Source organism: Typopeltis vanoorti, chromosome 17 (genome assembly GCF_054136105.1).
Source record: "Typopeltis vanoorti isolate ZY-2024b chromosome 17, IOZ_Tvanoo_1.0, whole genome shotgun sequence".
In the NCBI taxonomy this organism is placed as follows: Eukaryota; Metazoa; Arthropoda; class Arachnida; order Uropygi; family Thelyphonidae; genus Typopeltis; species Typopeltis vanoorti.
In genome coordinates this window covers 10,351,648-10,377,065 of record NC_143565.1, presented here as the reverse complement: position 1 = coordinate 10,377,065, position 25,418 = coordinate 10,351,648, and the positions used below count along the sequence as shown (strand labels likewise).

Genomic DNA, 25,418 nt, shown 5'->3' with positions numbered 1-25,418 from the left:
TTCAGAAAGCCCAGACAGAGAGATGAATTCCCGATGATTGGAATAGAGCTCTTATAGTACCCATATATAAAAAGGGAAATAAAACAATGTGAGAATTATGGATTTATTTCCCTACTGAGTGTTCCTGGTAAGATATATGCAAGTATACTTGAGAAACGGTTAAGAAGAATTGTGGAAGAAAAGCTTGGTGAAGAACAAGCTGGATTCAGCTCAAATAGAGGCTGTCAGGATCAGATCTTCACTTTACGACAAATAGTAGAGAAATCATGGGAATATAACAAAGATCTGTATTTAAGTTTTGTCGATTTGAAAAAGGCATATGACAAGGTGTCAAGAGAGAGAAGCTATTCAATAAGCTACAGTTATATGGTGTCAATGGGGCATTGTATCAAGCAATACTTAGTCTTTATTTGAGTTGTAAGTCAGCAGTTAGAATTGAAGTAAGTACAGGAAGGGTTTAATGTTAAATCTGGTGCGAGACAAGGATGTACATTATCCTCTCTGTTATTCATTATCTATATGGATCACATTATGAAGGAAAGTGGTATTAAACATGATATCAAAATTGGAGATGTTAATGTCAGCTCTTTGCTTTATGCCGATGATGTTATGCTTCTAAATAGATCTGCTACAAGTCTGCAAGATTTCCTGACTAAATTGAATAACTCTTGTAATATGGTATGAAGGTCAGCAATAAAAAGACAAAGACAATGAAAATAAGCAGAATCATTGATAATGTCAACTGCGTTGTGAATGGAGAGCCTGTGGTACAAGTAAAACATTTTTTTTAGTGAAGATGGTAAATTAAATATAGAAATAGACAACAGAATCAGCAAAGCTGGTATGGTGAGAAGTCATCATCATACGTATCAAGGATTTAGGCCTAGCATGACCTGTTCCGGCCTTAGAAGTCATCGTTTAAGAGAATGTCCTGGTTTTCTTTTTCCTAATGGCTTGTACTTTAAGGCTTGTTTTGGTAATCTTTCCGTTTTCATTCTTTGAACGTGTTCCATCCATTTATGTTTATATTTTTTAATTTTTTCTATTACTGGTTCATGGTTTAATTCTTTCATAATATCTTCATTTCTTTTGTGATCAAATAGGGTATACTTTGCAGTTTTTCTCATAAACTTCATTTCTGCTGTTGTTAATCTTTGTTTGTCTTTTTGTTTTATTGTTCAGATTTCGCTTCCATACATGGTGAGAAGTCAATTGAATAAATTCATAAGGAATAAGAGAGAAATTAGTCAAAACACTAAATTAGCTGTATACAAGTTTTCAAATCAGTTTTTAAACCAGTTTTAACTTATCGATCTGAGAGCTGGGTCAGAAGTAAAACACTTGACCAAAGACTAGAGACTGCAGATATGAGAGTCCTGAGAAAGATTATAGGCATGAACAGATGGCATCAGTGGCAATATTATATTAAAAATGAGGATATTAGGAAAGAACTTGACATTGTTAGCATCCAGGAATGCATTAGCAGAGCTAAACTCAGGTGGTATGGTCACTTAACAGAATGATAGAGGAAAGATTAGCAAAACAAGTGTTCTCTGTCAGATTGGCAGCAAAACGATCCAGAGGAAGACCAAGATATAGGTGGATTGATACGGTACAAAGTGCCTTAGACGATAGAAATATAAGATCTGATAATGTTGGAGTGTTGACAAGTAACAGACTAATTTGGAGGAAAATTGTAGATAGGAAATTAATAATGATGTAATTTTTTTCATGTAGTACTACTATCATATCCTTTACACCCCTTGAGGGCACATGGCAGGAATTTGATGATAATGATGCTATTTGTGTGTGTGTGGGGGGGGGGGGGGTTCACAAGGCTTTTTTGGTATCAGAACTCAACAGGATTTCTCTGCCTTTTGGCAAAAATACCAGAGTCAAAGCAGTGTATTCTTGGTACTCTTAGAGGTAGCTTTTCTAAGTTAGAGGAGAAGAATTCTGTTGGAGAAGCATTATGCCACATTATATTATAAATAATATACTATTATATATCCAAATATACTGGATGTTAATATTATCTTGAAAACTTATTCACTGCATTTATAGAAAACATTGCAGTCTTATCCATTAGTATTTTATACTGGTATGCTGGTCCACTCACATTATCTCATGCTTCACCCCTTTCTCAAGAAGGAAATATCTATATTTTGCAACTCTGATTTTATTTTAATAAGCTGTTTTAAGTTTTTGCATCTATATAAGTTATCTAGGTATAGTTGTATAGTCAAATTCTACTTGTAAAAATAAAGTACAAAACTAATGATGATGATGTTCACAAACTGCTAAGTGATGAATTTTAGCAATAAACAGTTTGTTGAAATAACATCACATTTATAAATTAAAATAATAATAATAATAATGCTTTTGTGAATTTATAGCTGAGTACAGTTCCTGTAAAACATTGCAAAGATGCTTTTGGTATAACTTTAACATCCTCCAGTTGGAAGATTGTCTATTCTGGTGATACTATGCCTTGTGATGCCCTCATAGAAGCAGGTAAATTTTAAAATGACTAATTCTCAATAAGCCCACTGCTGTTTGAAAAAAAACTTACATTTTCCTTTAGAAACAGTTTTTTAACTATAATACTGCCTTATTTTGACATTTACAAGTTTTCATATTAGTAGTAGTCATTTATTTTTGATAATTTTAAACTTTATTTTCTTTTATGCCAAAGGCTTTTATATGGTGCTAAGATTAGGACATATATATATATATATGTCCTAATCTTAGGACATATATATATATATATATGTCCTACTGTAGCTATATATGATTTCAGAATGTCAAAATATTGTAAAAAAAATTGGATGTTAGAGATTGGAAGTAGTCAAAATAAACTGAAATAAAAAAATATGGAACTTGCTCACTTCACCTGACAAACAGAACACTGATTTTAGAAATTTTTTTTCAAAATTTGGTGAATGTCATGAAATTAAATGCATCAGTATACAGTTCTCACATATGAGATAGCTCAATTAGCAACTACAAATTAGTATTAATTATTCTCAAGAGCAGTTGAGTGAATTTACACTTTCTCACACCACACGCATCCCATGGCTATATTCATGGTGAGATTTTGTTAATATCTTAAACACATCCAGTTCATTTATATCTATTCTCATGTCAATCCCTGTTACATCAGCTACTTCATTTCCACCAGGATGATACGTATTTGCAAAATAATCATTAAGTAATTTTCTTCTTCTTTTTCTGTATTCCCTTGCCATCTGTATTCATTGAAATCCATCATCAAAGAACTATGAGGTACTTAATGATTAACTTTGCATTGGCACTAGCTTCTTAGTAACAGTTTTCTTCCAGTTTAATGTATTGTTTATCAGGTCTTGATATCGTCAAATCTAGCATTTTGGACTTTAATGAACTATTAACATCAGCCGACGTAAGGCTAGATGTTATTTCTGCTGTCAAGCAACATGATTGGCTAACCTTTTCTCTCCCATTCTGCTTTATATATTTATATATATATATATATATTTTTTTTTTTATTTATTTATTTTTTTTTTTTTTTTTTTTTTTTTTTTTACATAGGCTGGAAACCCTGCTCTAGAGACCAAACATGAAACTTTTTCAGGCCTTCAATAAGTCGGGTGGTGGCCTCACACTGGACGATGAACTTCATTCCCATCTAAAAACAATTGCAAACATCCATGCCCACAGTGGGATTCATACCTGCAACCTGTTGGTTGGAGTTGGAGAGCGGGTATGCTAACCACATGGCTGTATCACCTTAAGATTAACTCTGCTCACACATTCATCAGTTGTAATGGACATGACATTGAAGGTGCCTTCAATGTCAGGTTTCTTTATTTGCTGTCTAACACCAAAAACTGCACTTAAATAGCTAAAATATTTTACTTTGCTCTTTGTCATTCCATTTGAAAATACGGTTCATATTTTCTGTGTCCCTGCTATTTTCATAGTTCTTGTCTTTATATCATTGATTTTCATGCCGAACAATACCAAGTAATAAGAACTCTTTAAATAAAAGAATCCTGAAGTTTTGTAATGAATTTTTTTAGGAGTATAACATCTGCATAAAATAAAGAGCTGAGATATACATCTCCATTTTTTATATAAGGTTTAATGTCACTTCTCAACACAGATGAATAACAGTGGAGATGACATCCTTCCTTAAGTATTATAGGTAACTCTCGTTATACACAGGGGCTGCATTCTCAAGGATCACCATGTATATCGAAAATGCATAAAATGGGAGGCTTATAACATGGGATAATAGAGGTTGGATTCCAAAAGGAGCAAGATTCCGATTTTTCGAGATTAATTCAATCAAAAATGCACCTATTTTTCATATATATTAAGGCATAACAGTAGTAAATAAAATATTCAGTACATATAAAACAAATAACTAGTAAAGTAGTTCTTTATTTTCATAATTAATGTATCATAACTACGTCTTAATCACATCTTAATTAGCTGGTATGCTGAAGTTAAAGACTTGTTAGAAGGTTTGAAGGCCACTTTGACAAGAATGTCAAGAAAGAAACAATGGAAACTGTTTCTTTCTTGACATTCTTGACAGAAGCCCTGCAGTTTTCAGCTTCTGCTTATAAGAAGATTCTTATAATCTTCTGATTATATTGCTTCTGCTATCTTTGCTTTGAGGAGAAATTCATAAAATTCTTCAGTGATCTGCAGCTCAGCCTGGCCAGTCATGTTGAGATTGTGGAATGCATAGTGAATGTTATAGCAGTCAAATCATCCACAACTTGCAGCAAATGGTGTCAGTTGCTTTTCATATTTCTTCAGATCTTCCTACAAATATTTTACCTTCTCTTGTATGACTTTCCCCTACAAAGGCATGTTCTGTTGGGTCTGCATGACATCAAGATTCATGGATGATTGAGCACTCTTTCAAATTGTATCTGCATTATCACTATAAGATCACTCAGTCTTGTGGTCCTTTGACTGTGAATGCTATGTTTCCTTCTATCAAACCGATTCAGAACTTCCAACTTCACCTATAAAGAATGGGATTTTCTTTTCTTCATTGGTCTTTATTGACATTCTTCTTTTCACTCTTAGTTTCCTTTGTTTTTCTCTTACCAGATATTTTTCTCAAAGGGTGCTGAAGTTACTTACAGATAAAGACAATACTGCCTAAACCAATAAGACATTAAGGAGACCTAAAATGGACACTGAGCACAGTGAATGGTGTTGGGAAACTAGGTGCATGTGAGGAAGCTTTCACACCTGGGATAGAAAAACAGCAATAATTCTTATGCACCATAATACTGAAAACATGGATAATGAAATTGTATATAATGAGGGTTACTTACTTGTATCTCATTTTATCTGATTTACACTATATAATTGCACAGTTTAAACACTTTTTTTGCACTTTATCTCCGCACACAAGTAATGAACAACTATACTACTTGTATATGAAGGGAGGTGACCACATTAAAATGTCCCAATAACCCATAATAAACAGCACACTTCCTTTTGGATGTATATATCACCCTGCGTTATGGAAAGGAATTACCATCCAGTTTTTTACCCTTTATTGAGGTCTCAGTGAGAGCTAAGCCTGTTGAGATACAGAGAGTTAAATCAATGGCAGAAAGATCTTTCCCAGTTTATCTCCCAGCTTCTCCTTCACACTCCCACTGATGAGATCTCAGTAAAGGTTAAAATGGTCTGGGTAGAAAATGATGCTTCCAATAATGCATGGTGATACGTACACATTAACAATAAGATTATAATTTCTTCTTGAATACTTTCTAACCAAATGAAAAAACTTCCTACAATTGTTAACAAATTCCTGATATATACCCTCAGGAAGAGTATAGGATATTTATGATAGCACTACAAGAAAACATTACACCATTATTATAACTTCCTATTGACAGATTTTGTCAAGACTCCTATATTATCTAATCTTATATTTCTGTCTTCTAAGGCACTTATTACTTTATCCATCATCCTAGATTTTAGCCTTCCTCTGGTTCTTTTTCCTGCCATTGTAACAAAATAACTGGATTTGTTAACAAATTCCTCAATTTAAGGGTCAAAGCTGTAGCATTTTAAGGAAAGTTGAAAACCAACCAGGGCTTCTGACCTAATGTCCAATCTTCTCCTTCTCGTGGTGTACCCTGTTAGGTATCTACCTGGATAGTGAATGAATGAGGATGGGCTGGCAATTTAGGATTTAGCCCAACAAATTATATTCCTATTGGTTTAAACCACAATATAAAATAATGGTACAACATGACAGAATTTCATATCAGCTGGGGCATCACCGAGTTAAACAAGTCCCCCGTTGTTTTCACCAGGGAACCAGGACAAACAGCGAAAAGTCAGCTACTAGAACAAATCCTGAAACACACCCCAGCTCAACAATCATCAAGATCGGTAATATCAACATAAGAAGCCTGAGTGCAAAAAAAATGAGCTAGCTTAGCAATTGGATAGGTATCAGATCGATATAATAGGGATTACTGGAACCAAAAAAAGACAAAAACTGGCAAGATCTTTCTGAGCAATAAATACAAAATGTTATATTCAGGCAATGACAATCAAGGAAAAGAAGGAGTAACTATAGTTTTCCACGCTAAATACGAGGCTAGTCTTCTTGAATGACAGGCAACATCAAGCAGAGTGATGTGGACAAATATGAGAATGAGTAACTGGACATTGAGACTTATTTGTGCTTATGGTCTCAAACGGTTCTACTAAGGTAGAAGTGGAGGAATTTTTTGAGGCTTTAAAGAAAGCAACTGACACAATGAAAAAGAAAAAGTTGGTCCTTGTTGGAGATCTAAACAGCAGAGTAGGAAATGATTGTCAGATATACAAAAATATTTTGGGTAAATTTGGAGAAAAGAGCAAAGCTAATAACAATGGCAAATAACTGTTGGATTTCTACTCAGGACATGGACTGGTTATTAGTAACACAATGTTCCAACATAAAAATGTGCACAAATTCACATGGAGAGAAGAGGCAAGGAATAAGAAAAGTTTCATTGACTATGTTATTGTTGATAGTGATGTTTTCTCATTATCCCTTCTGTTATTCATTATCTATATGGATCACATTATGAAGGAAAGTGATATTAAACCTGATATCAAAATTGGAGATGTTAATGTCAGCTCTTTGCTTTATGCGGATGATGTTATACTTCTAAATAAATCCGCTACAAGTCTGCAAGATTCTCTGACTAAATTGAATAGCTGTTGTAATAGATATGGTATGAAGGTCAGCAATAAAAAGACAAAGACAATGAAAATAGGCAGAATCATTGAAAATATCAACTGTGTTGTGAATGGAGAACCTGTGGAACAAGTAAAACATTTCAGTTACTTAGGCACGATTTTTACTGAAGATGGTAAATTAAATATAGAAATAGACAGCAGAATCAGCAAGGCTGGTATGGTGGGAAGTCAATTGAATAAATTCATGTGGAATAAGAGAGAAATTAGTCGGAACACTAAATTAGCTGTATACAAGACAGTGTTCAAACCAGTTTTAACTTATGGATCTGAGAGCTGGGTCAGAAGTAAAACACTTGACCAAAGACTAGAGACCGCAGTTATGAGAGTCCTGGAAAGATTAGAGGTGTGAACAGATGGCATCAATGGCAATATCATATTAAAAATGAGGATATTAGGAAAGAACTTGACATTGTCAGCATCCAGGAATGCGTTAGCAGAGTTAATCTCAGGTGGTATGGTCACTTAAATAGAATGGGAGAGGAAAGATTAGCAAAACAAGTGTTCTCTGCCAGGTTGGCAGGAAAACGACCCAGAGAAAGACCAAGATATAGGTGGATTGATACGGTACAAAGTGCATTAGACGATAGAAATATAAGATCTGATAATGTTGGAGTCTTGACAAGTAACAGACTGATTTGGAGGAAAATTGTAGATAGGAAGTTAGTAATGATGTAAATTTTTCATGTAGTACTGTCATATCCTGTACACCCCTTGAGGGTACATGGCAGGAATTTGATGATGATGTTTTCTCCCTGGTGCAGGACACTAGAGTGTACAGAGGATTTGAAATTGGAGGTGATCACTATTTAGTCTTGAGCAGGATAAAATTGAATTTCATATTGAAAAGAATAACATGTAAAAAAGTTTTAAAGCGAATAAAAGTTGAGCAGCTCTCAGATGTGAATTGTAGACTAAAATACACAAAGATTATTGAAGAAAAAATGAGACTTTCAGAACAGGAACCAAACCTTGGAGATTCATTGGCAAGCCTTGAAGAAAACACTGGTTGATTCAGCCAGAGAGGCATGTGGTGAGGTTGTCTGCAAGGATAAAAAAATCAGAACGACATGGTGGACACAGGAAGTTAAAGAGGCAGGAGAGAAAAGAAGAAAGTACAGTAGCACCCCCCGCCATATCCGCAGGGTTTGGTTCCATCGTCTTCTGTGGATAGTAGTGAAACACTAGTGAGACCCCGATTTTTGCACATATATAGCAAAATTGAAGCAGGAAGTTATTAGTAAATTGACTTATTCTCACGTGCTAGGACTGTAGGGTTCTTTAGTGAATATGTTATGTAGTTAACATATAATGTGTACACTAAATTGTATGGCTAAATAAATAATAATAAAAAGAGTTTTTTTTTTTTATTAAATGAAGTAATTTCTAGATTACCACTTTACCTGTGCTATCCAGGGATGTTATGTACCGCATTTGGATACACATTCCATTGTTCCTCGATAATAACATTATATATTTATTTAAAATTATCATGAAACAATTTTTATGTTTTTAGAATCTACGAGGAGCAATGGAATGTGTGTGCCCAAATGTGGTAGAAAGCACCCCTGAGTAGTACTGGTGAAGTGGCAAATCAAAAAAATTGCCTCATTCGATAAAACTCCATCTTTAGGCAAATAAAATTTAACCCACATAATAATTATGTAGAACGAAATGAGAAAATATGCTAATGAAAATGTAATTGTTAATAAAATCTTAGCATTTTTATTCTTATTAGGAGGAATCAACTGAGATCAGAACACCTTGTGTTCGGCCACATATTTATTCATCTTCCGAATCATTGGCAGTCAGTCGGCTGCTTGCTTGCCTACTGAACAAATGATGTGGACAGCTGAGGATCATCAATTGTAGAAGCTTTATCAACTTTTTTTTTAAAAATAGGGATCGCAGACATCCCTTAAAATACGGGATCGTCCTGTTTTTGGCTAATGCGTCCCACTGTCCCAAGAAAACTCTTTGGGACAGCTTTTTGTCCTGTATTTTAGAGTTCAAGACTGAATAAGAAAATCGATGAGTTACAATATCTATTCTATTAGAAACATTGCTCTCTGTCATTACATGGAACTGGAGACACATGAATTTTCTCAACGCGAATGATGTCAAATTCTGCAACAATGATAAGTTGGTTAGAACAGTGCGCTTGTGCATTGACATTTTGGTGTGTATCATGATATTGGCTCAGCTTTAAATAGCACGGAACGGTCCGCTTGACCCATGCCATTTTAGAAGCTTGCTCCGAGAGAAACAGGTTGGTGCTTGCAGAGTATTAATTACTGTATGGCTGCTGTTTAAATGTATGGTTTTTTAATTCTCCTGTGGCCCTGTTGAACGTTGAAATGCCGAAAAGGAAGTGTGATTATACACACGCTTTAAAAACTCAATTTCCATTTTTAAAAAAAATCTACTAAATTGGGTGAGACAGATAAAGTGGAGTGTATTGTTTGTGGTGGCTTGTTTAGCGTCAAGCATAGCGGAAAGTCCGACGTTACCCAGCACATTGCTAAGAAAAGACATAAATCTGCATCTCGAGCTAGTTCAAGTGCAAAAGTCAGAACTTTCACCCTCAGTCATAAGTGTCCCATATTTTTTTCAATGTATCTGGGATCCCTATTTAAAAACATTGTTAATAGAAGCTGCCATTTTTGTCTCTTCAGTTCAGTTAGCAGGTTCTACAAAGGTTCAAAGGCTTCTGTTATTGTGCGAGTAATTTTTATGCTGTGCTCCATCATTGAATCATAATCTATTATCTGTTCCTTTAATGTTAGAGCTGTTTGAAATATCATGGTAAATTTTTTGAGTGTCCACGCTGGTGGTTCTTGTTCACTTTCATCCTCATCGTCATCTTCTTCTGTAGAAGATTTGGCAAGATTTTTCAACTCCTTGTTAGTGAGCACCTCGCGATGTCCATCTATGTAATCATTCAATTCTTCTTCTGTCATATCATCAAATCCCTCTCCATATATTTTCTGTGCTGTGTTAATTATCATTGTTATCTGTGAGTTAATATCAGGGGCGTCTTGGGAATTATGAACAGCATCACTCCACAAATTCTTCAATCATGCGGTTACCATTTCTGGTTTCAATTTGTCCATTGCTCTCTTGATGAATACAATTGCATCTCCAGTTGTGAATGATTTCCAGCATTTCATGACTCCAACATCAGCAGAATCCTCAACCATTGCACAAATCATATCGAAAACCTGCCGAGCATATGAGGTTTTCAAGCATCTAATGACACTTTGATCTAGTGGCTGAAGCAATGAGGTCATATAGGTGGGAAGAAAACCACTTGAACATTTTCATCTTTGGTGACTAGTGACTCAGGGTGCCCTGGAGCGTTGTCTATTATCAATAAAACTTTAAATGGTAATCCTTCCCTTGCCAAGTATTTTTTCACCTCCAGAATAAAACATCGATGGAACCATTCCGTAAATAACATGGCTGTGACCCAAGCTTTCGGAATTGATTGCCAATAAACAGACAGACGATTTTTGTTTTTAAAGGCATGTGGACTCTCTTCTCGATAAACAAGGCCAGGTTTAATTATATGACCAGCTGCATTGCCACAAAGTACCAGCATCAATCTGTCCTTAAATGCTTTAAAGCCTGGTGCTTGTTTCATAGTTTTATGGATGTAGGTCTGTTGGGGCATTTTCTTCCAAACGAGGCTGGTTTCATCACAATTAAAAACTTGCTTAGGATGATAACCTTCCTCTGCAATAATTGTTTTAATTCTGCTGGGAACAATGCAGCAGCTTTCTCATCAGCCGATGCAGATTCTCCTATAATTTTTGTTTTTTAGATTAAACAACCAGCCCTTGCTTGCTGTAAATGACTTTTCTTCCTCTTCTGTTTCATCTTGTGACCACGTCTTCATATAGGATCAGTGCTTTTTGTCATAACGTGTTACTGTCAATAGGAATTCTTTTTCCTCATGTCTTCCACCCACAAATTCAAAGCTCTCTTTACCTTGAGCACAGGTTCCCAAACTTTTTCGGGCCACCGCCCACTTTGCAAGACACAAATTTTGTAACGCCCCCCCCCCCCCCCCATAAAACCCATAACGCCTCCCATAACCACATAAAACAGTATAATAAGTTTAGAATAATATTTGCTTTGTTTTTTTTCCCTCTAGTTAGCAATATAAGTTAGTACTAACTAGGCTAACTAAAATTTATGATTTTATTTCTTTCTTGCCATTATTATTTTTACTTGTTTATTTTTGTACAAATCAATTAGAAAAGTGGTTTTATATATTTTATATATATTTTGAAATGAAATATAACGAATATATTTGCTACTGTAAACATAACCTATTATACACACATATATTGCTCTATTTTCTCATTGACATAGAAAATTGACATCTATTTCTATCTGACATGGTAAATTTTCCAATGATTAAGTAATTGAAATAGAAAATTGATAAAAAAATTGATCGTGTAAGAACGGCATAAAATGAATTAAAATGCAATATTTAAATTTTAAATGATTATCTAATTGCAAAATCACGAAAATAATTAATTTTTAAATATATATTATTAATTTCTTCTATAAAGAGCCACCGACCCCTAGACCGCCTGAATACCCCCAAATGCTTCTGATTCCACTATAGCCCCCCCAAGGCTTCAGCACCCGCTGGGGAGCGGTACCGCCTACTTTGGGAACCTATGACCTTGAGTAATGCCTTATCACACACTGTACCTGTAACTTTTGCAGATTTGGGTGCATTGGGAAAGACTGGCACGAATTTTTTCTTTGTTCTTCAACACTTCACATATCGAAGATTCGTTTTTATTATAGATCTTGGCAACGGTTGCAATTGACTTTTTTTCTACTTCAATCATATTGATAATCTTTGATTTTTCACTAATACTGACCACTTCACATCTTCTCTTCAGTTTTGAAGTCATTTTAAAATTTTTCACAGTTTATTTGCTTGAATTTAAACACAATTTTTAATTGCAATGACAGACAATTGACTGCTTTCTTCAACAATTCAAGAGAAACTAAACATGAACAAACACACACGTTTAAGTCCATGCACCTGGCAAAAATAAATATCAAGAATGTGGCAAAATATTCTGGAGGTTGTTGAAAAAGCTCAGAAATAGAAGAAAGAGTGCTGTAAAAGGAATTTGAGATGATAAAGGTGACATCAAAACTGGAGAAAAAGATATCCTTGATGTATGGAGTAATTACTTCGAAAAATTGCTACATGCACGATCAGTAACAGCACAGTGATAAAAAACCTTCAACAGGCATGCAAGCAGGAATACATATTCATACTTGAAGTAGAAAAAGCCATCAAAAACCTGAAATGTGGAAAGACAGCTGGAGTAGATGATATTCGACCAGAAATGTTCAAGTATGGAGATATAAAAGTGTTACAGTGGCTGCACTGCATAGTTCAGAAGGCCTGACAAAGGGACAAATTCCAGATTGTAGTAGAGCTCTGCTCTCATAGTACCTATATATAAAAAGAGAATAAAATTGAATGTTCCTGGTAAGATTCATGCAAGTATACTTGAGAAATGGTTGAGAAAGATTGTGGAAAGGAAGCTTGTTGAAGAACAAGCTGGATTCAGGCTAAATAGAGGCTGATCAGATTTTCACTTAACGACAAATAGTTGAAAAATCATGCGAATATAACAAAGATCTATATTTAAATTTTGTAAATCTAGAAAAGGTATATGACAAGGTGTCAATGGAGCACTATATCAAGCAATACTTAGTCTTTATTAGTTAACAGTTTAAATTGAAAGAAGTACAGGAAGATGGTTTAATCTTAAATCTGGTATCAGACAAGGATGTACATTATCTCTTATGTTATTCATTATCTATATCAGTGTTTCTTAAAGAATGGTACACGTACCCCCAGGGGTATGTGAAAGGTCTTTAGGGGGGTACGTGATAATTTTCAGCTATGCATCATTAAAGGCATGGAATCATTATTAAGAAAAAAAAAAAAATTATTTTAAATGTGTATATTTCTCAATAAATTATATATTATGTGTGAATTCTCCTACTGAAATTGTGATAACTGTTTCATTTGAATAGTTTGCAAATTTTGGTATATGAACATACATTGCGAGCGTACGATAGCAACTGATAAAAAAAGTAATTATACGAATTAAATTTGTTCTATTAAAAATAAAGCATATTTTTTATTTACATGTACATCTAAATTCAAATAAAATAGATATTTACAATGAAATATACTTTTTTATTTATTATTATTTTTATCATTATTTTGATAAGGAGTACTTATCAAAATAATGATAAAAATGGTAATAATGGTAATAATGAAAATTTAGGAAGGGGTATGTGGATATCTGAAGTTTGAGAAACACTGATCTATATAAATCACATTATGAAGGAAAGTAGTATTAAACCCGATATCAGAATTGGAGATGTTAATCTCAGCTCTTTACTTTATGCAGATGATGTTATACTTCTGAATAAATCTGGTACAAGTCTGCAAGATTCCTTACTAAATTGAATAACTGTTGTGATAGATATGGTATGAAGGTCAGCAATAGCAAGACAAATACAATGAAAATAGGCAGAAGCATTGAAAATAACCAACTGTATTGTGAATAGAGAACCTATAGAACAAGTAAAACATTTCAGCCACTTAGGCACGATTTTTAGTGAAGATGGTAAATTAAATATGGAAATAGACAACAGAATCAACAAAGCTGGTATGGTAGAAAGTCAACTGAATAAATTTATATGGAATAAGAGAGAAATTAGTCAGAACACTAAATTAGTTGAATACAAAAAAGTGTTCAAACCAATTTGAACTTATGGATCTGAGAGCTGGGTCAGAAGTAAAACACTTGACCAAAGACTAGAGACCACAAATATGAGAGTCCTGAGAAAGATTAGGGACTTGAACAGATGCCATCAATGGCAATATCATATTAAAAAGGAGGATATTACGAATGAACTTGACATTGTTAGCATCCAGGAATGTGTTAATAGAGCTGATCTCAGGTGGTATTGGTCACTTAAACAGAATGGAAGAGGAAAGATTAGCAAAACAAGTGTTCTCTGCCAGGTTGGCAGGAGGAAGACCAAGATATAGGTGGATTGATACAGTAAAATGTGCCTTAGAAGACAGAAATATAAGATTCGATAATGTTGGAGTCTTGACAAGTAATAGATTAATTTGGAAGAAAATTCTAGATAGGAAGTTCTATTTTCAAACATACTCCATGCATCCACATATTTCAGATTCCTTTTTCTGCACATTCTTGCTACATCCAGATGCATACAGTTAGAAATTCGTGCTATATGGTTATAAATCGTTATATAAAAGATTTATCTATTGATAAGATTTATATAGCAGATATAAAAATTTTTATATCTGCTATAATTGGAACATGTCACTGCTATATCTGTAAGACTTATGAGTAATAAAACTAAAATATTTCTTCATGATAAATGAAATACTAGCATATGAGATACTGGTAATACTTGATATATTTATTGTTTCTGTTGTTGATTATGAAATTTCTGTATTATGAACCAACTGGTGATATAAGTTTTTCATGTAGTACTATCATATTGTACACCCCCTTGAGGGTACATGTGAGCAATTTGATGATTCCTTAATGCTAACAATGTCAAGTTCTTTCCTAATATCCTTGTTTTTAATGTGATACTGCCATTGATGCGATCTGTTCTTTCTCGGAACTCTAATATCTTTGGTTTCCAGCCTTTGATCAAGTGTTTTATTTCTTACCTCTAACGCTGAAATTCATAAGTTCAAATTAGTTTGCATACTTTTCTTGTATACAGCTAGTTTAGCCAAATTTCCCACTTTCAGTTCTTTGATTGATTGATTCAGTTCAACTCCTACTATGCTAGCTCTGCTAATTCTGTTGTCTATTTCCATATTTAATTTGACACCTTCACTAAAAATTGTACCTAAACAGCTCAGATATTTTACTTCCTCTTATAGATTCTCTGTTCAGGATGTGGTAGATGTTTTCAATGTTCCTGCTTGTTTTCATACCAATTTTATTACAGCATTTATTCAGTTTAGGTAGGGTATCCTGCAAACTTGTACTGGATTTATTTAGGAGTATATCATTTGCATAAAATAAAAAGCTGAGATTAACATCTCCAATTTAATATCACATTTAATGCCACTTTCTTTCATAAGGTTATCCATTAGATGATAAATAACAGTGGAGATAATATGCACCCTTATCTCACACCATTTTCTTGTACTTTCTTTAGTTCTAACTGCTGATTTCAACTCAAATGTTATATGTATTGCTTGATACAATACATACAATTATAGTAATTTGAATAGCTTTTCTCTTGGTACCTTGTCATTGTCATATTCCTTTTTCAAATCTACATAGTCTTACCATAAATACTGTCACAACTTATGCACAACTATGCATTAGATGATAAATAACAGTGGAGATAATATGCACCCTTATCTCACACCATTTTCTTGTACTTTCTTTAGTTCTAACTGCTGATTTCAACTCAAATGTTATATGTATTGCTTGATACAATACATACAATTATAGTAATTTGAATAGCTTTTCTCTTGGTACCTTGTCATTGTCATATTCCTTTTTCAAATCTACATAGTCTTACCATAAATACTGTCACAACTTATGCACAACTATGCATTGCTCACAGAATTGCACGAGCCCGGGTTCCGTCTGTGATGCTGTGTAAGCCAACATTCGCATGTTTATCAGTAGAGAGATGTCTAGCTGTATGGGTTAACATGCAGTGGGGAGATAATTGTGTAGTTGTAATAGCACTTCAGAAGGTTGGATTGCAGCCGCCTGTTATTTTCAACATGCTACAAACATTTGAGATCAGTACGATGTTTGTATATCAGACTATTAACCGTTATAACAATACAGAAAAATGTATCTGACCACCAAAGCGCAGGTCGACCAGACTGCATTAGGATGCAACAGCTTGTGAGGGCTGTGAAGGCATGCCTCCACCATAATCCTGTGAAAATGCAGAAAGTGATGTTGTGAAAGATGAACATTTTACAGAGACCTATGTCATGTGTACTAACTAGTGGTGAGAGCCTATCATCGTTCTGCTGGACACTTCCTAACACCACAACTTATGTGGTTGAGGGTGATAAAATCAAAGGCACTTCTCTGACAGTATGCAAACAACAGACACAAAGATAGCCTCTTCACAGATGAGATTTTCACTACTAGTGTCGTTTAACTGCCAAAACGATTGGGTATATGTTCCAGATAGTTGCACAGTACATGCCATAGCACCCAGGATTCAAAGAGGTCATCGCCCCGTGTCAGTGATAGTTTGGTGTGGGGGGGGGGATCCCAAGTTGCATTTCTGCGAGAAAGGGGTCAAAACTTCTAGCAAAGTTTATCAAGACACCATGCTGGAACTTGTGGTAAGGCCTCTGAACAACTTGTTTCACAGTAGGCAGTTGACCACACAACAGTGATTGGAGGCAAATATGCCCGACCACATATCGCCATCTGGAAGTCCGAATCGGAATCCGTTGGACTTCAAATTGTGGTCAGAGATTGAGAGAGTAGCCTGCAAGAAACAACACTCCAGCATCACCAGTCGGAAGGTGGATTTGGAGCAAGCACTGGAAGCATTTTTGTTGGATGTTGTGTGTGCGCGTGCTGCCATCAGTGTGTGGCCTCAGACTTCAGGCATGCATGAAGGCAAAAGGGACAAATTTTGAACATTGAGTGCTGCTATATTCATGTGATTTATTTGTATAGAAAGCTGTAAATGATTTACTGAAATGTGGATTCTTGTATATTCCTGTGATTTCTCAACTACAGGCAACTCGTTATACCTGCTTTTGTTACCTGCGTTTTCGCATGTATGCAGTTTCGTTTCAGCACATAACGACTTCTCTGTTGCCTATCCAGAAATTTCCATGCATGCACCTTGTTTTGCATCTCTGTCTGCTGAAGTCATTATCCATTTCGTATCCCTATTGCTTTATTGGTCTATGCATTATTGTTTTTATCTATAAATAACTTCTGCAGCCTGAACAATGAAGATTTTCTGGTTATGGAAAAGTACATTGGTAAGGAATCTAAGTCATGTCCTCTGAATGTTGAGCCTGAGAAAACTTACAGTGAAGGTGATGTCTGAAGCTGTTCAGCTGATAGATGTCATGAACCTCTTTGAAAACATGACTCAGATGACATGATGCAGTCTTAAATGAAAAAAGAGACTGAAAACATCCTTAAATACTACAAGAATGTCTACAATCAGAAGTTGAAAACTGCAAGTTAGGTATCCATTGAGAGATTCTTTTAAAAATGGCATTCCATCTCCTGTGAGCCATCAACTTCAGCATGTGATTAAGATGTGGTTACAGTGCTTGCTCGTTTGTGCAACCTCCATTATCCCATGTTAAATAAGTCTCTCATTTTACACATTTTCGATATACGTGGCAATTCTTGAGAAAACAACGCCCGCATATAACAAGATTTACCTGTATTTGTTTTAAAGTGAAAATCAGATCCTGACAACATCTATCTATTTGGCAAAAACCAGTATTCTCCTAATAAGTTTCTCTTCCACAATTTTTCTAAGCATTTTCTCAAGTATGCATTCATACTCAGTAAGGAAATTCTCACATTTGTTATATTTCCCTTTTTTATAGATGATACTATGAGAGCTATACTCCAATCATCTGGAATTAAACTTTCTCACCAGGCTTTTTGAATTATGTGTAGCCACTGTGAAACTTCTATAGCTATTGCTGGTCAAATATCATCTATATCAGTGGTCGATATCGATCCCCAGGGGTCGATATAACATTTTTAGAAGTCGATAGAAAAATATAAGACATCATTGTACGGGTAATATTTAATCCGGTTAACTTTGATTACCTCAATCATGAATGACAACGCAATTAAGAGTGAATCGTGGGAACAGTGACATGAATAGGACCTGTAAAGTCATGAAAATAGTTAAGGAGGCCAATCAAGTAGGCCAAAATGACGTATTTACCAATAAACTGATGTTTGTGGTTCCCACCTGGCCGGCATGGCAAGAGCGAGATTGCAACACTTGCACGGTTCTTATTTACTTATACTTACACGTATTCGATCCCAGTCTCATTTTTGCGCATCGACATACAAGTGAGTGTTAATGTTCTAAAATTCATCAACATATATATTATAATTCAATCGTTATTCATTCACGATTGAATTTTAATATATATGTTGAAGAGTTGAGCAGGACTGGTAAATATTCAAGAGGAATGCAGCCACAATTATATTACTATTACTACTACTATTAATATCACTACTAATACCAGTGATAGTAGTAGTAATAGTAATATAATAATATATACTATATTATACATACAATAAACACTGTAACTATAAAATAAACAATCTAAAAACTCACATAAGCGTCTTTTCTGCTTGTCCTATTATAATTACTTAATAGTAAAATAGAGGGGGTCGATAAAGAGTCAAGAAACTCTTGAAGGGGTCGATGGTCAAAGAAGTTTGATGACCCCTGATCTATATAATTGTGACTGCATTCCTCTTGAATATTTTCTACTACTGTGATGTCACTCCTTGTTTCATTGAGCAATCTTTCAAAGTAATTGCTCCAGATACCTAGAATATCTTTATTCTTAGCTTTTTTTAAATAGCCTGCAGAATATTTTGCACCTTTCTAATATATTTTTTTTCTTACTAGTCTTCCTGCAACTTTTGTTTGGTTACTTTTACATACTGTTTCACTTTCTTACATTTTTTTCTGTATTCTCTCAAAGCACAAGCCGATTTACTTGCCAGGAACTTCCTATATAATTTTTTCATTATATAGGAAGTGACTTTCTTTTTAAGAGTGTTTCATAGATTGATTACAAGGATATGGGAGACAGGATCATAGCCTAGAGAATGGAAGAAGTCAGTTTTCATACCACAACATAAGAAAGGTGATATGAAGGCATGCAACAATTATAGAATTATTAGTTTGATATCTCATGCAAGCAAAATTTTATACTTTGTTTCATTAACACTTATTGTATTGATCTGATACTTATTCTGATACTTTCTGTTTCTTTTCCATTGATGCTTCTTATGTTGATGGTACTAATCTTGAACCCTGTTAGTGTTGAGTAGGAATTTGTTCCAGTAGCTAACTTTTCACTGCTTGCTCTTGTTTTTTGATAAAAATGGACTAGGACTTTGTTTGACTAAGGAACACCCCAGCCAACATGAAATTCTATCATGTACTACAATTTTATTTGGTGTAAGCCAGTTTGTTTGGCTGAATCCCAAATTGCCAACCCATCCTTATTCTTTCAAAAAACAGGTAGATACCTACTAAGAGGATGAACCATCAGAAGGCCAGCAATGGACATTAGATCAGAAGCCCTGGTCAGTTCTCTGTATTCCTTAAAAGGCTACATGGAGATCTCTCAAATTATCTTTCTTTGACCTTAAGTGCCCCCCACCACTTAAATTTAAAATCTGATCCTGACCCCTGTTTTAGCATAAACACAGTTTGTTCTTCCCTAGTTCCACAATTTTTGCTTAGCCTCTTCTCAAATATGCCTGTGTAAATCTCACCTGGAAAAAACCTGATGAGAATTGAAATCTTACACTTGGTAAGATTTCTTTGTTTATGCTGAGGTAAAGATTAAACGAATATAATTTCTTCATCATCATCATCATCAAATTCCTGCCATGTACCCTCAAGGGGTGTACAGGATATGACAGTACTACATGAAAAAATTACATCATTAGTAACTTCCTATCTACAATTTTCCTCCAAATCAGTCTGTTACTTGTCAAGACTCCAACGTTATCAGATCTTATATTTCTATCGTCTAAGGCACTTTGTACCATATCAATCCACCTATATCTTGGTCTTCCTCTGGGTCGTTTTCCTGCCAACCTGGCAGAGAACACTTGTTTTGCTAATCTTTCCTCTCCCATTCTATTTAAGTGACCATACCATCTGAGATTAGCTCTCCTAATGCATTCCTGGATGCTGACAATGTCAAGTTCTTTCCTAATATCCTCATTTTTAATATGATATTGCCATTGATGCCATCTGTTCACGCCTCTAATCTTTCTCAGGACTCTCATATCTGCGGTCTCTAGTCTTTGGTCAAGTGTTTTACTTCTGACCCGGCTCTCAGATCCATAAGTTAAAATTGGTTTGAACACAGTCTTGTATACAGCTAATTTAGTGTTCCGACTAATTTCTTTCTTATTCCATATGAATTTATTCAATTGACTTCCCACGATACCAGCTTTGCTGATTCTGTTGTCTATTTCTATATTTAGTTTACCATCTTCAGTAAAAATTGTGCCTAAGTAGCTGAAATGTTTTACTTGTTCCACAGGTTCTCCATTCAAAACACAGTTGACATTTTCAATGATTCTGCCTATTTTCATTTTCTTTGTCTTTTTATTGCTGACCTTCATACCATATCTATTACAACAGCTATTCAATTTAGTCAGAGAATCTTGCAGACTTGTAGCGGATTTATTTAGAAGTATAACATCATCCGCATAAAGCAAAGAGCTGACATTAACATCTCCAATTTTGATATCAGGTTTAATACCACATTCCTTCATAATGTGATCCATATAGATAATGAATAACAGAGGGGATAATGTACATCCTTGTCTCACACCAGATTTAACATTAAACCATCTTCCTGTACTTCCTTCAATTCTAACTGCTGACTCACAACTCAAATAAAGACTAAGTATTGCTTGATATAATGCCCCATTGACACCATATAACTGCAGCGTATTGAATAGCTTCTCTCTTGGCACCTTGTCATATGCCTTTTCCAAATCGACAAAACTTAAATACAGATCTTTGTTATATTCCCATGCTTTCTCGACTATTTGTCGTAAAGTGACGATCTGATCCTGACAGCCTCTATTTGGCCTGAATCCAGTTTGTTCTTCACCAAGCTTTTCTTCCACAATTCTTCTCAACCGTTTCTCAAGTATACTTGCATAGATCTTGCCAGGAACACTCAGTAGGGAAATACCTCTGTAATTCTCACATTCCGTTTTATTTCCCTTTTTATATATGGGTACTATGAGAGCTCTACTCCAATCATCGGGAATTCGTCACTCTGTCCAGGCTTTCTGAACTATGCAGTGCAGCCACTGTAAGACTCTTATACCACCATACTTCAGCATTTCTGGTCGAATATCATCTACTCCTGCTGCCTTTCCACATTTCAAGCCTTTGATGGCTTTTTCTACTTCAAGTATGGATATGTATTCCTGACTGCATGTCTGCTCAGTGTTTTTTATCACTGTGCTGTCATCACTGCTTGTTTCATTTAGCAGTTTTTCAAAGTAATTACTCCATACTTCAAGGATATCTTTTTCTCCCGTTTTCATTTCACCTTTATCATCTCTAATTCCTTTTACAGCACTGTTTCCTCCATTCCTAAGCTTCTTCAACAACCTCCAGAATATTTTGCCACCTTCTTGATATTTATTTTCTATATTCTTGTCAAAGTCCTCCCATGACTTTTGTTTAGCTAGTTTTACACACTGTTTAGCTTTCTTACATTTGTCTCTGTATTCTGTAAGAGTAAAAGCTGACTTATTTGCCAGGAACTTTTGATATGCTTTCTTCTTTTCCTTCACTGCCTCTTTAACTTCCTGTGTCCACCAGGGGGTTCTGATTTTTTTATCTTTGCACACAACCTCACCACATGCCTCTCTGGCAGAATCAATCAATGTTTCCTTCAGAGTTTGCCACTGAATCTCCAAGGTTTGATTCCTGTTCTCAAACTCTTTCATTTTCTTTTCAATAATATTTCTGTATTTTAGTCTACAGTTCACATCTGAGAGCTGCTCAACTTTTATTCGCTTTAAAACTTTCTTACATGTTATTCTTTTCAATATGAAATTCAATTTTATCCTGCTCAAGACTAAATAGTGATCACTTTCAATTTCAAATCCTCTGTACACTCTGGTGTCCTGCACCAGGGAGAAAACATCACTATCAACAATAACATAGTCAATGAGACTTTTCTTATTCCTAGCCTCTTCTCTCCATGTGAATTTGTGCACATTTTTATGTTGGAACATGGTGTTAGTAATAACCAGTACATGTCCTGAGCAGAAATCCAACAGATATTTGCCATTATTATTAGCTTTGCTCTTTTCTCCAAATTTTCCCAAAATATTTTTGTATGTCTGACAATCATTTCCTACTCTACTATTTAGATCCCCAACAAGGACCAACTTTTCCTTTTTCATTGTGTCAGTTGCTTTTTCTAAAGCCTCAAAAAATTCCTCCACTTCTACCTTAGTAGAACCTTCTGTGGGACCATAGGCACAAATAAGTCTCATTGTCCAGTTCCCCATTCTCATATTTGCCCACATTACTCTACTTGAGACTGACTGCCATTCAAGAAGATTAGCCTCGTATTTTGTGTTGAATACTATGGCTAATAATTTCTTGTCAAGTATAATATACTTTGTAACCCAGCAAAAACACTTTCTAAATGATCCAGAGTATTTAATAATATTGTAATATACCATTTTACTACTTGCAATACAAAAAAAGTAAAAAGAAAAGCTTGTATAATAGAAAAGTGTTGAAGGATCAGTCATGCCTTAGTAATGTACTAACTTTTTATAATAGAGTGACAGCAGTTGGATAAAGAGAATGGCTACACTATGATACTGCTGGATTTTCCAGACAGGATACCACATTTAACTCTTTTTTTTTTTCTTCAACCAATTCAGAATTCTTGAAATTGGTTCAAGAATTCTGAAGAAATATGATTTAACAGCAACTTGTACACCTATTAACAAATTATCCATCCATATTCCTTCATCTAAAGATAAATGCTCAACCTTGTCTCTACCTGGTGTGTATCAAGTTCCTTGTAATTGTAATCTTTCCTACTTTGGACAAACTGGACGTTCTATAGAAAAAAGAATTCAAGAGCATCAGTTATCAATTCAACACAACAAACCTGAGAAATATGGATTAGCTCTGCATGGATTAGAAACAAGCCACAACATTCTTTGGTCCAAGACTCTCCTCCTACACAGATGTCGCTACAAATTTGAACGTTTATTTAAAGAAAGTGTGAAGGCCTTACTTCAACGTCCTAACTTGAATCGTAATGACTGTATATCTATATCAGAAATTTGGGAAAGTTTAATCAGAATAACACCTTTTTTTCTTTTTTTTTTTGTAAATTTCCTATATTAGTCTAATGTTATTTAATATTATTATATGAATTTCTGAATTAATATCTTTAATTATGACTTTAAAAATGTTTACTCTTCTAATATTTAGCGATATGACATCACGCAGCTCGTTCTATGTGTGAATGATCAATTGTTCGTATTCCACTTTGTTTTTTAAAACTATTCCTATGTAGCCACTGAAGATGGTCTGTAATATTCAGACCAAAATATTTGGCAAATTAAACATTATTCTTGTGCAAATGTGTATATATTTCTATCATTTAACTCTGTTATGCAAACTGCAACAAATGGGACTGGATATGAAACTGGTGATATGGATAAAAGGGTAGCTGATGGACAGATACAGAAAAGTAGCATATAGAGAAGCAGAATCCGGGAGAAGGCAGGTGACTAGTGGTGTGCCTATTTAATTTGTACATAAATTATATAAGAAATAATTTGAAGGGAGATATTCAGTTGTTTGCTGGTGATGCAAAGTATGGTAGGTTAATCATGGTGATGGAGAGCTTGCAGGATGATTTAAATAAGCTGACAGTATGGGCAAAACATAATGGATGTCAATTTAACTTGGAAAATTGTGAAGTTATGCATTTTGGGATACAAGGATTACAAGCTGTGTACCACATTCAGGAAACTGTACTCTAGGAAATTGATGAAGTCAGGGATCTGGGGTAGTAGCAGTAGTAGATGGAGAGCTGAAGTTTAGAGGGCATATTGCTAAAGTAGCCAGGGTAGCTCACACGATTACTTGGTTATTGAAGAACCCAGCAAAGAAAGGGAAGTTATCATTCCTCTTTATAAAGCCTAGATACGACCGCATCTGGATTACTGTGCTGAGGTCTGGTCTTCTGGGTTTCTTGGGGATAAGGAAGTGGTGGAGAAAATCTAGAGGTGAGCGACCAAGATGGTGAGTGGTCTGTGGAATGCTCTCTGTGAGGACAGATTGAGGATTTGTGGATTGCAAAAGTTGATTAATAGCCGGGGGGGAGGGGGGTTATAAACATTTAAGTTACTTAAAGGATTTTATAGGATTGATGCAGGGGAAATGTTTCAACACTTGGCTATTGGGGACAGAACAATAGCTTTTATCCCTGGTAGTTGGATAAAAGTGCGATTAGCAAGGATATCAGGACTAGATTTTTCACTTGGAGATGAACAAATGAAATGGGTTGCCTGAGTCAGTTGTGAGTGCTTTGTCTGTTAACAGTTTCAAGGAGAGGTAAAATGGATATTGTGTTGATGGTTTGAGTCTCCCACGATGAGGCTTAGGACTCCATGAAGGTGCCTAGGCAATAATAATTATTATTATTATTATTCGTGACACCTCCAAGGAGTCCGAAGACTCATCACGGAGGACACCTACTATACAACACTCCGTCTCCACTACTACACCGAACCTCTACTACCAATCACCTACATCGATGCCATCTACTGCTCACAACCACCACGACAGTTAGTATTTTTGTCTGTAAATTGCGTGTGTTCTAAAGGGCAAAACATAATGGATGTCAATTTAACTTGGAAAATTGTAAAGTTATGCATTTTGGGATACAAGATCAATAAAGGTCGAACCCAGTCGGTGTAGTGATCCTTCCCATAACATTTTGCACCATGGATACTGAGGCATTTATTATGAAGTCAACAATATATACAAATCTAACAGATAAGATTAGGTGTTGACAGTTATTCATGACTTATTTTAACAGTATTATAGCAACACCAAATGAACTATTTTATAAAAAGATGTTTTATGAACTTGTTTATATATCACTGAATTTCAAATCAGCATCATCAGAGCACAACACAGCATGTATATGTAAGTGAAACAATACAACTGTAATGGACAAAAGATCTAGTCCTATTTTGGTGCCCTCTAATGCAAAAAAAAAAAAAAAA

The 25,418-nt window shown here is 34.9% G+C and overlaps 1 protein-coding gene across 2 annotated transcripts in view; it reads left to right on the top strand.

Moving 5' to 3' along the window:
* RNaseZ (ribonuclease Z) overlaps positions 1-25,418 on the top strand; it is a 336,200-nt gene that overhangs the window by 297,144 nt on the left and 13,638 nt on the right. For both annotated transcript variants that reach the window (XM_090407253.1, XM_090407252.1), the window contains one exon: positions 2,397-2,514. In XM_090407253.1, the coding sequence (XP_090263379.1) occupies positions 2,397-2,514 (118 nt within the window). The remainder of the gene's footprint in view (positions 1-2,396; positions 2,515-25,418) is intronic.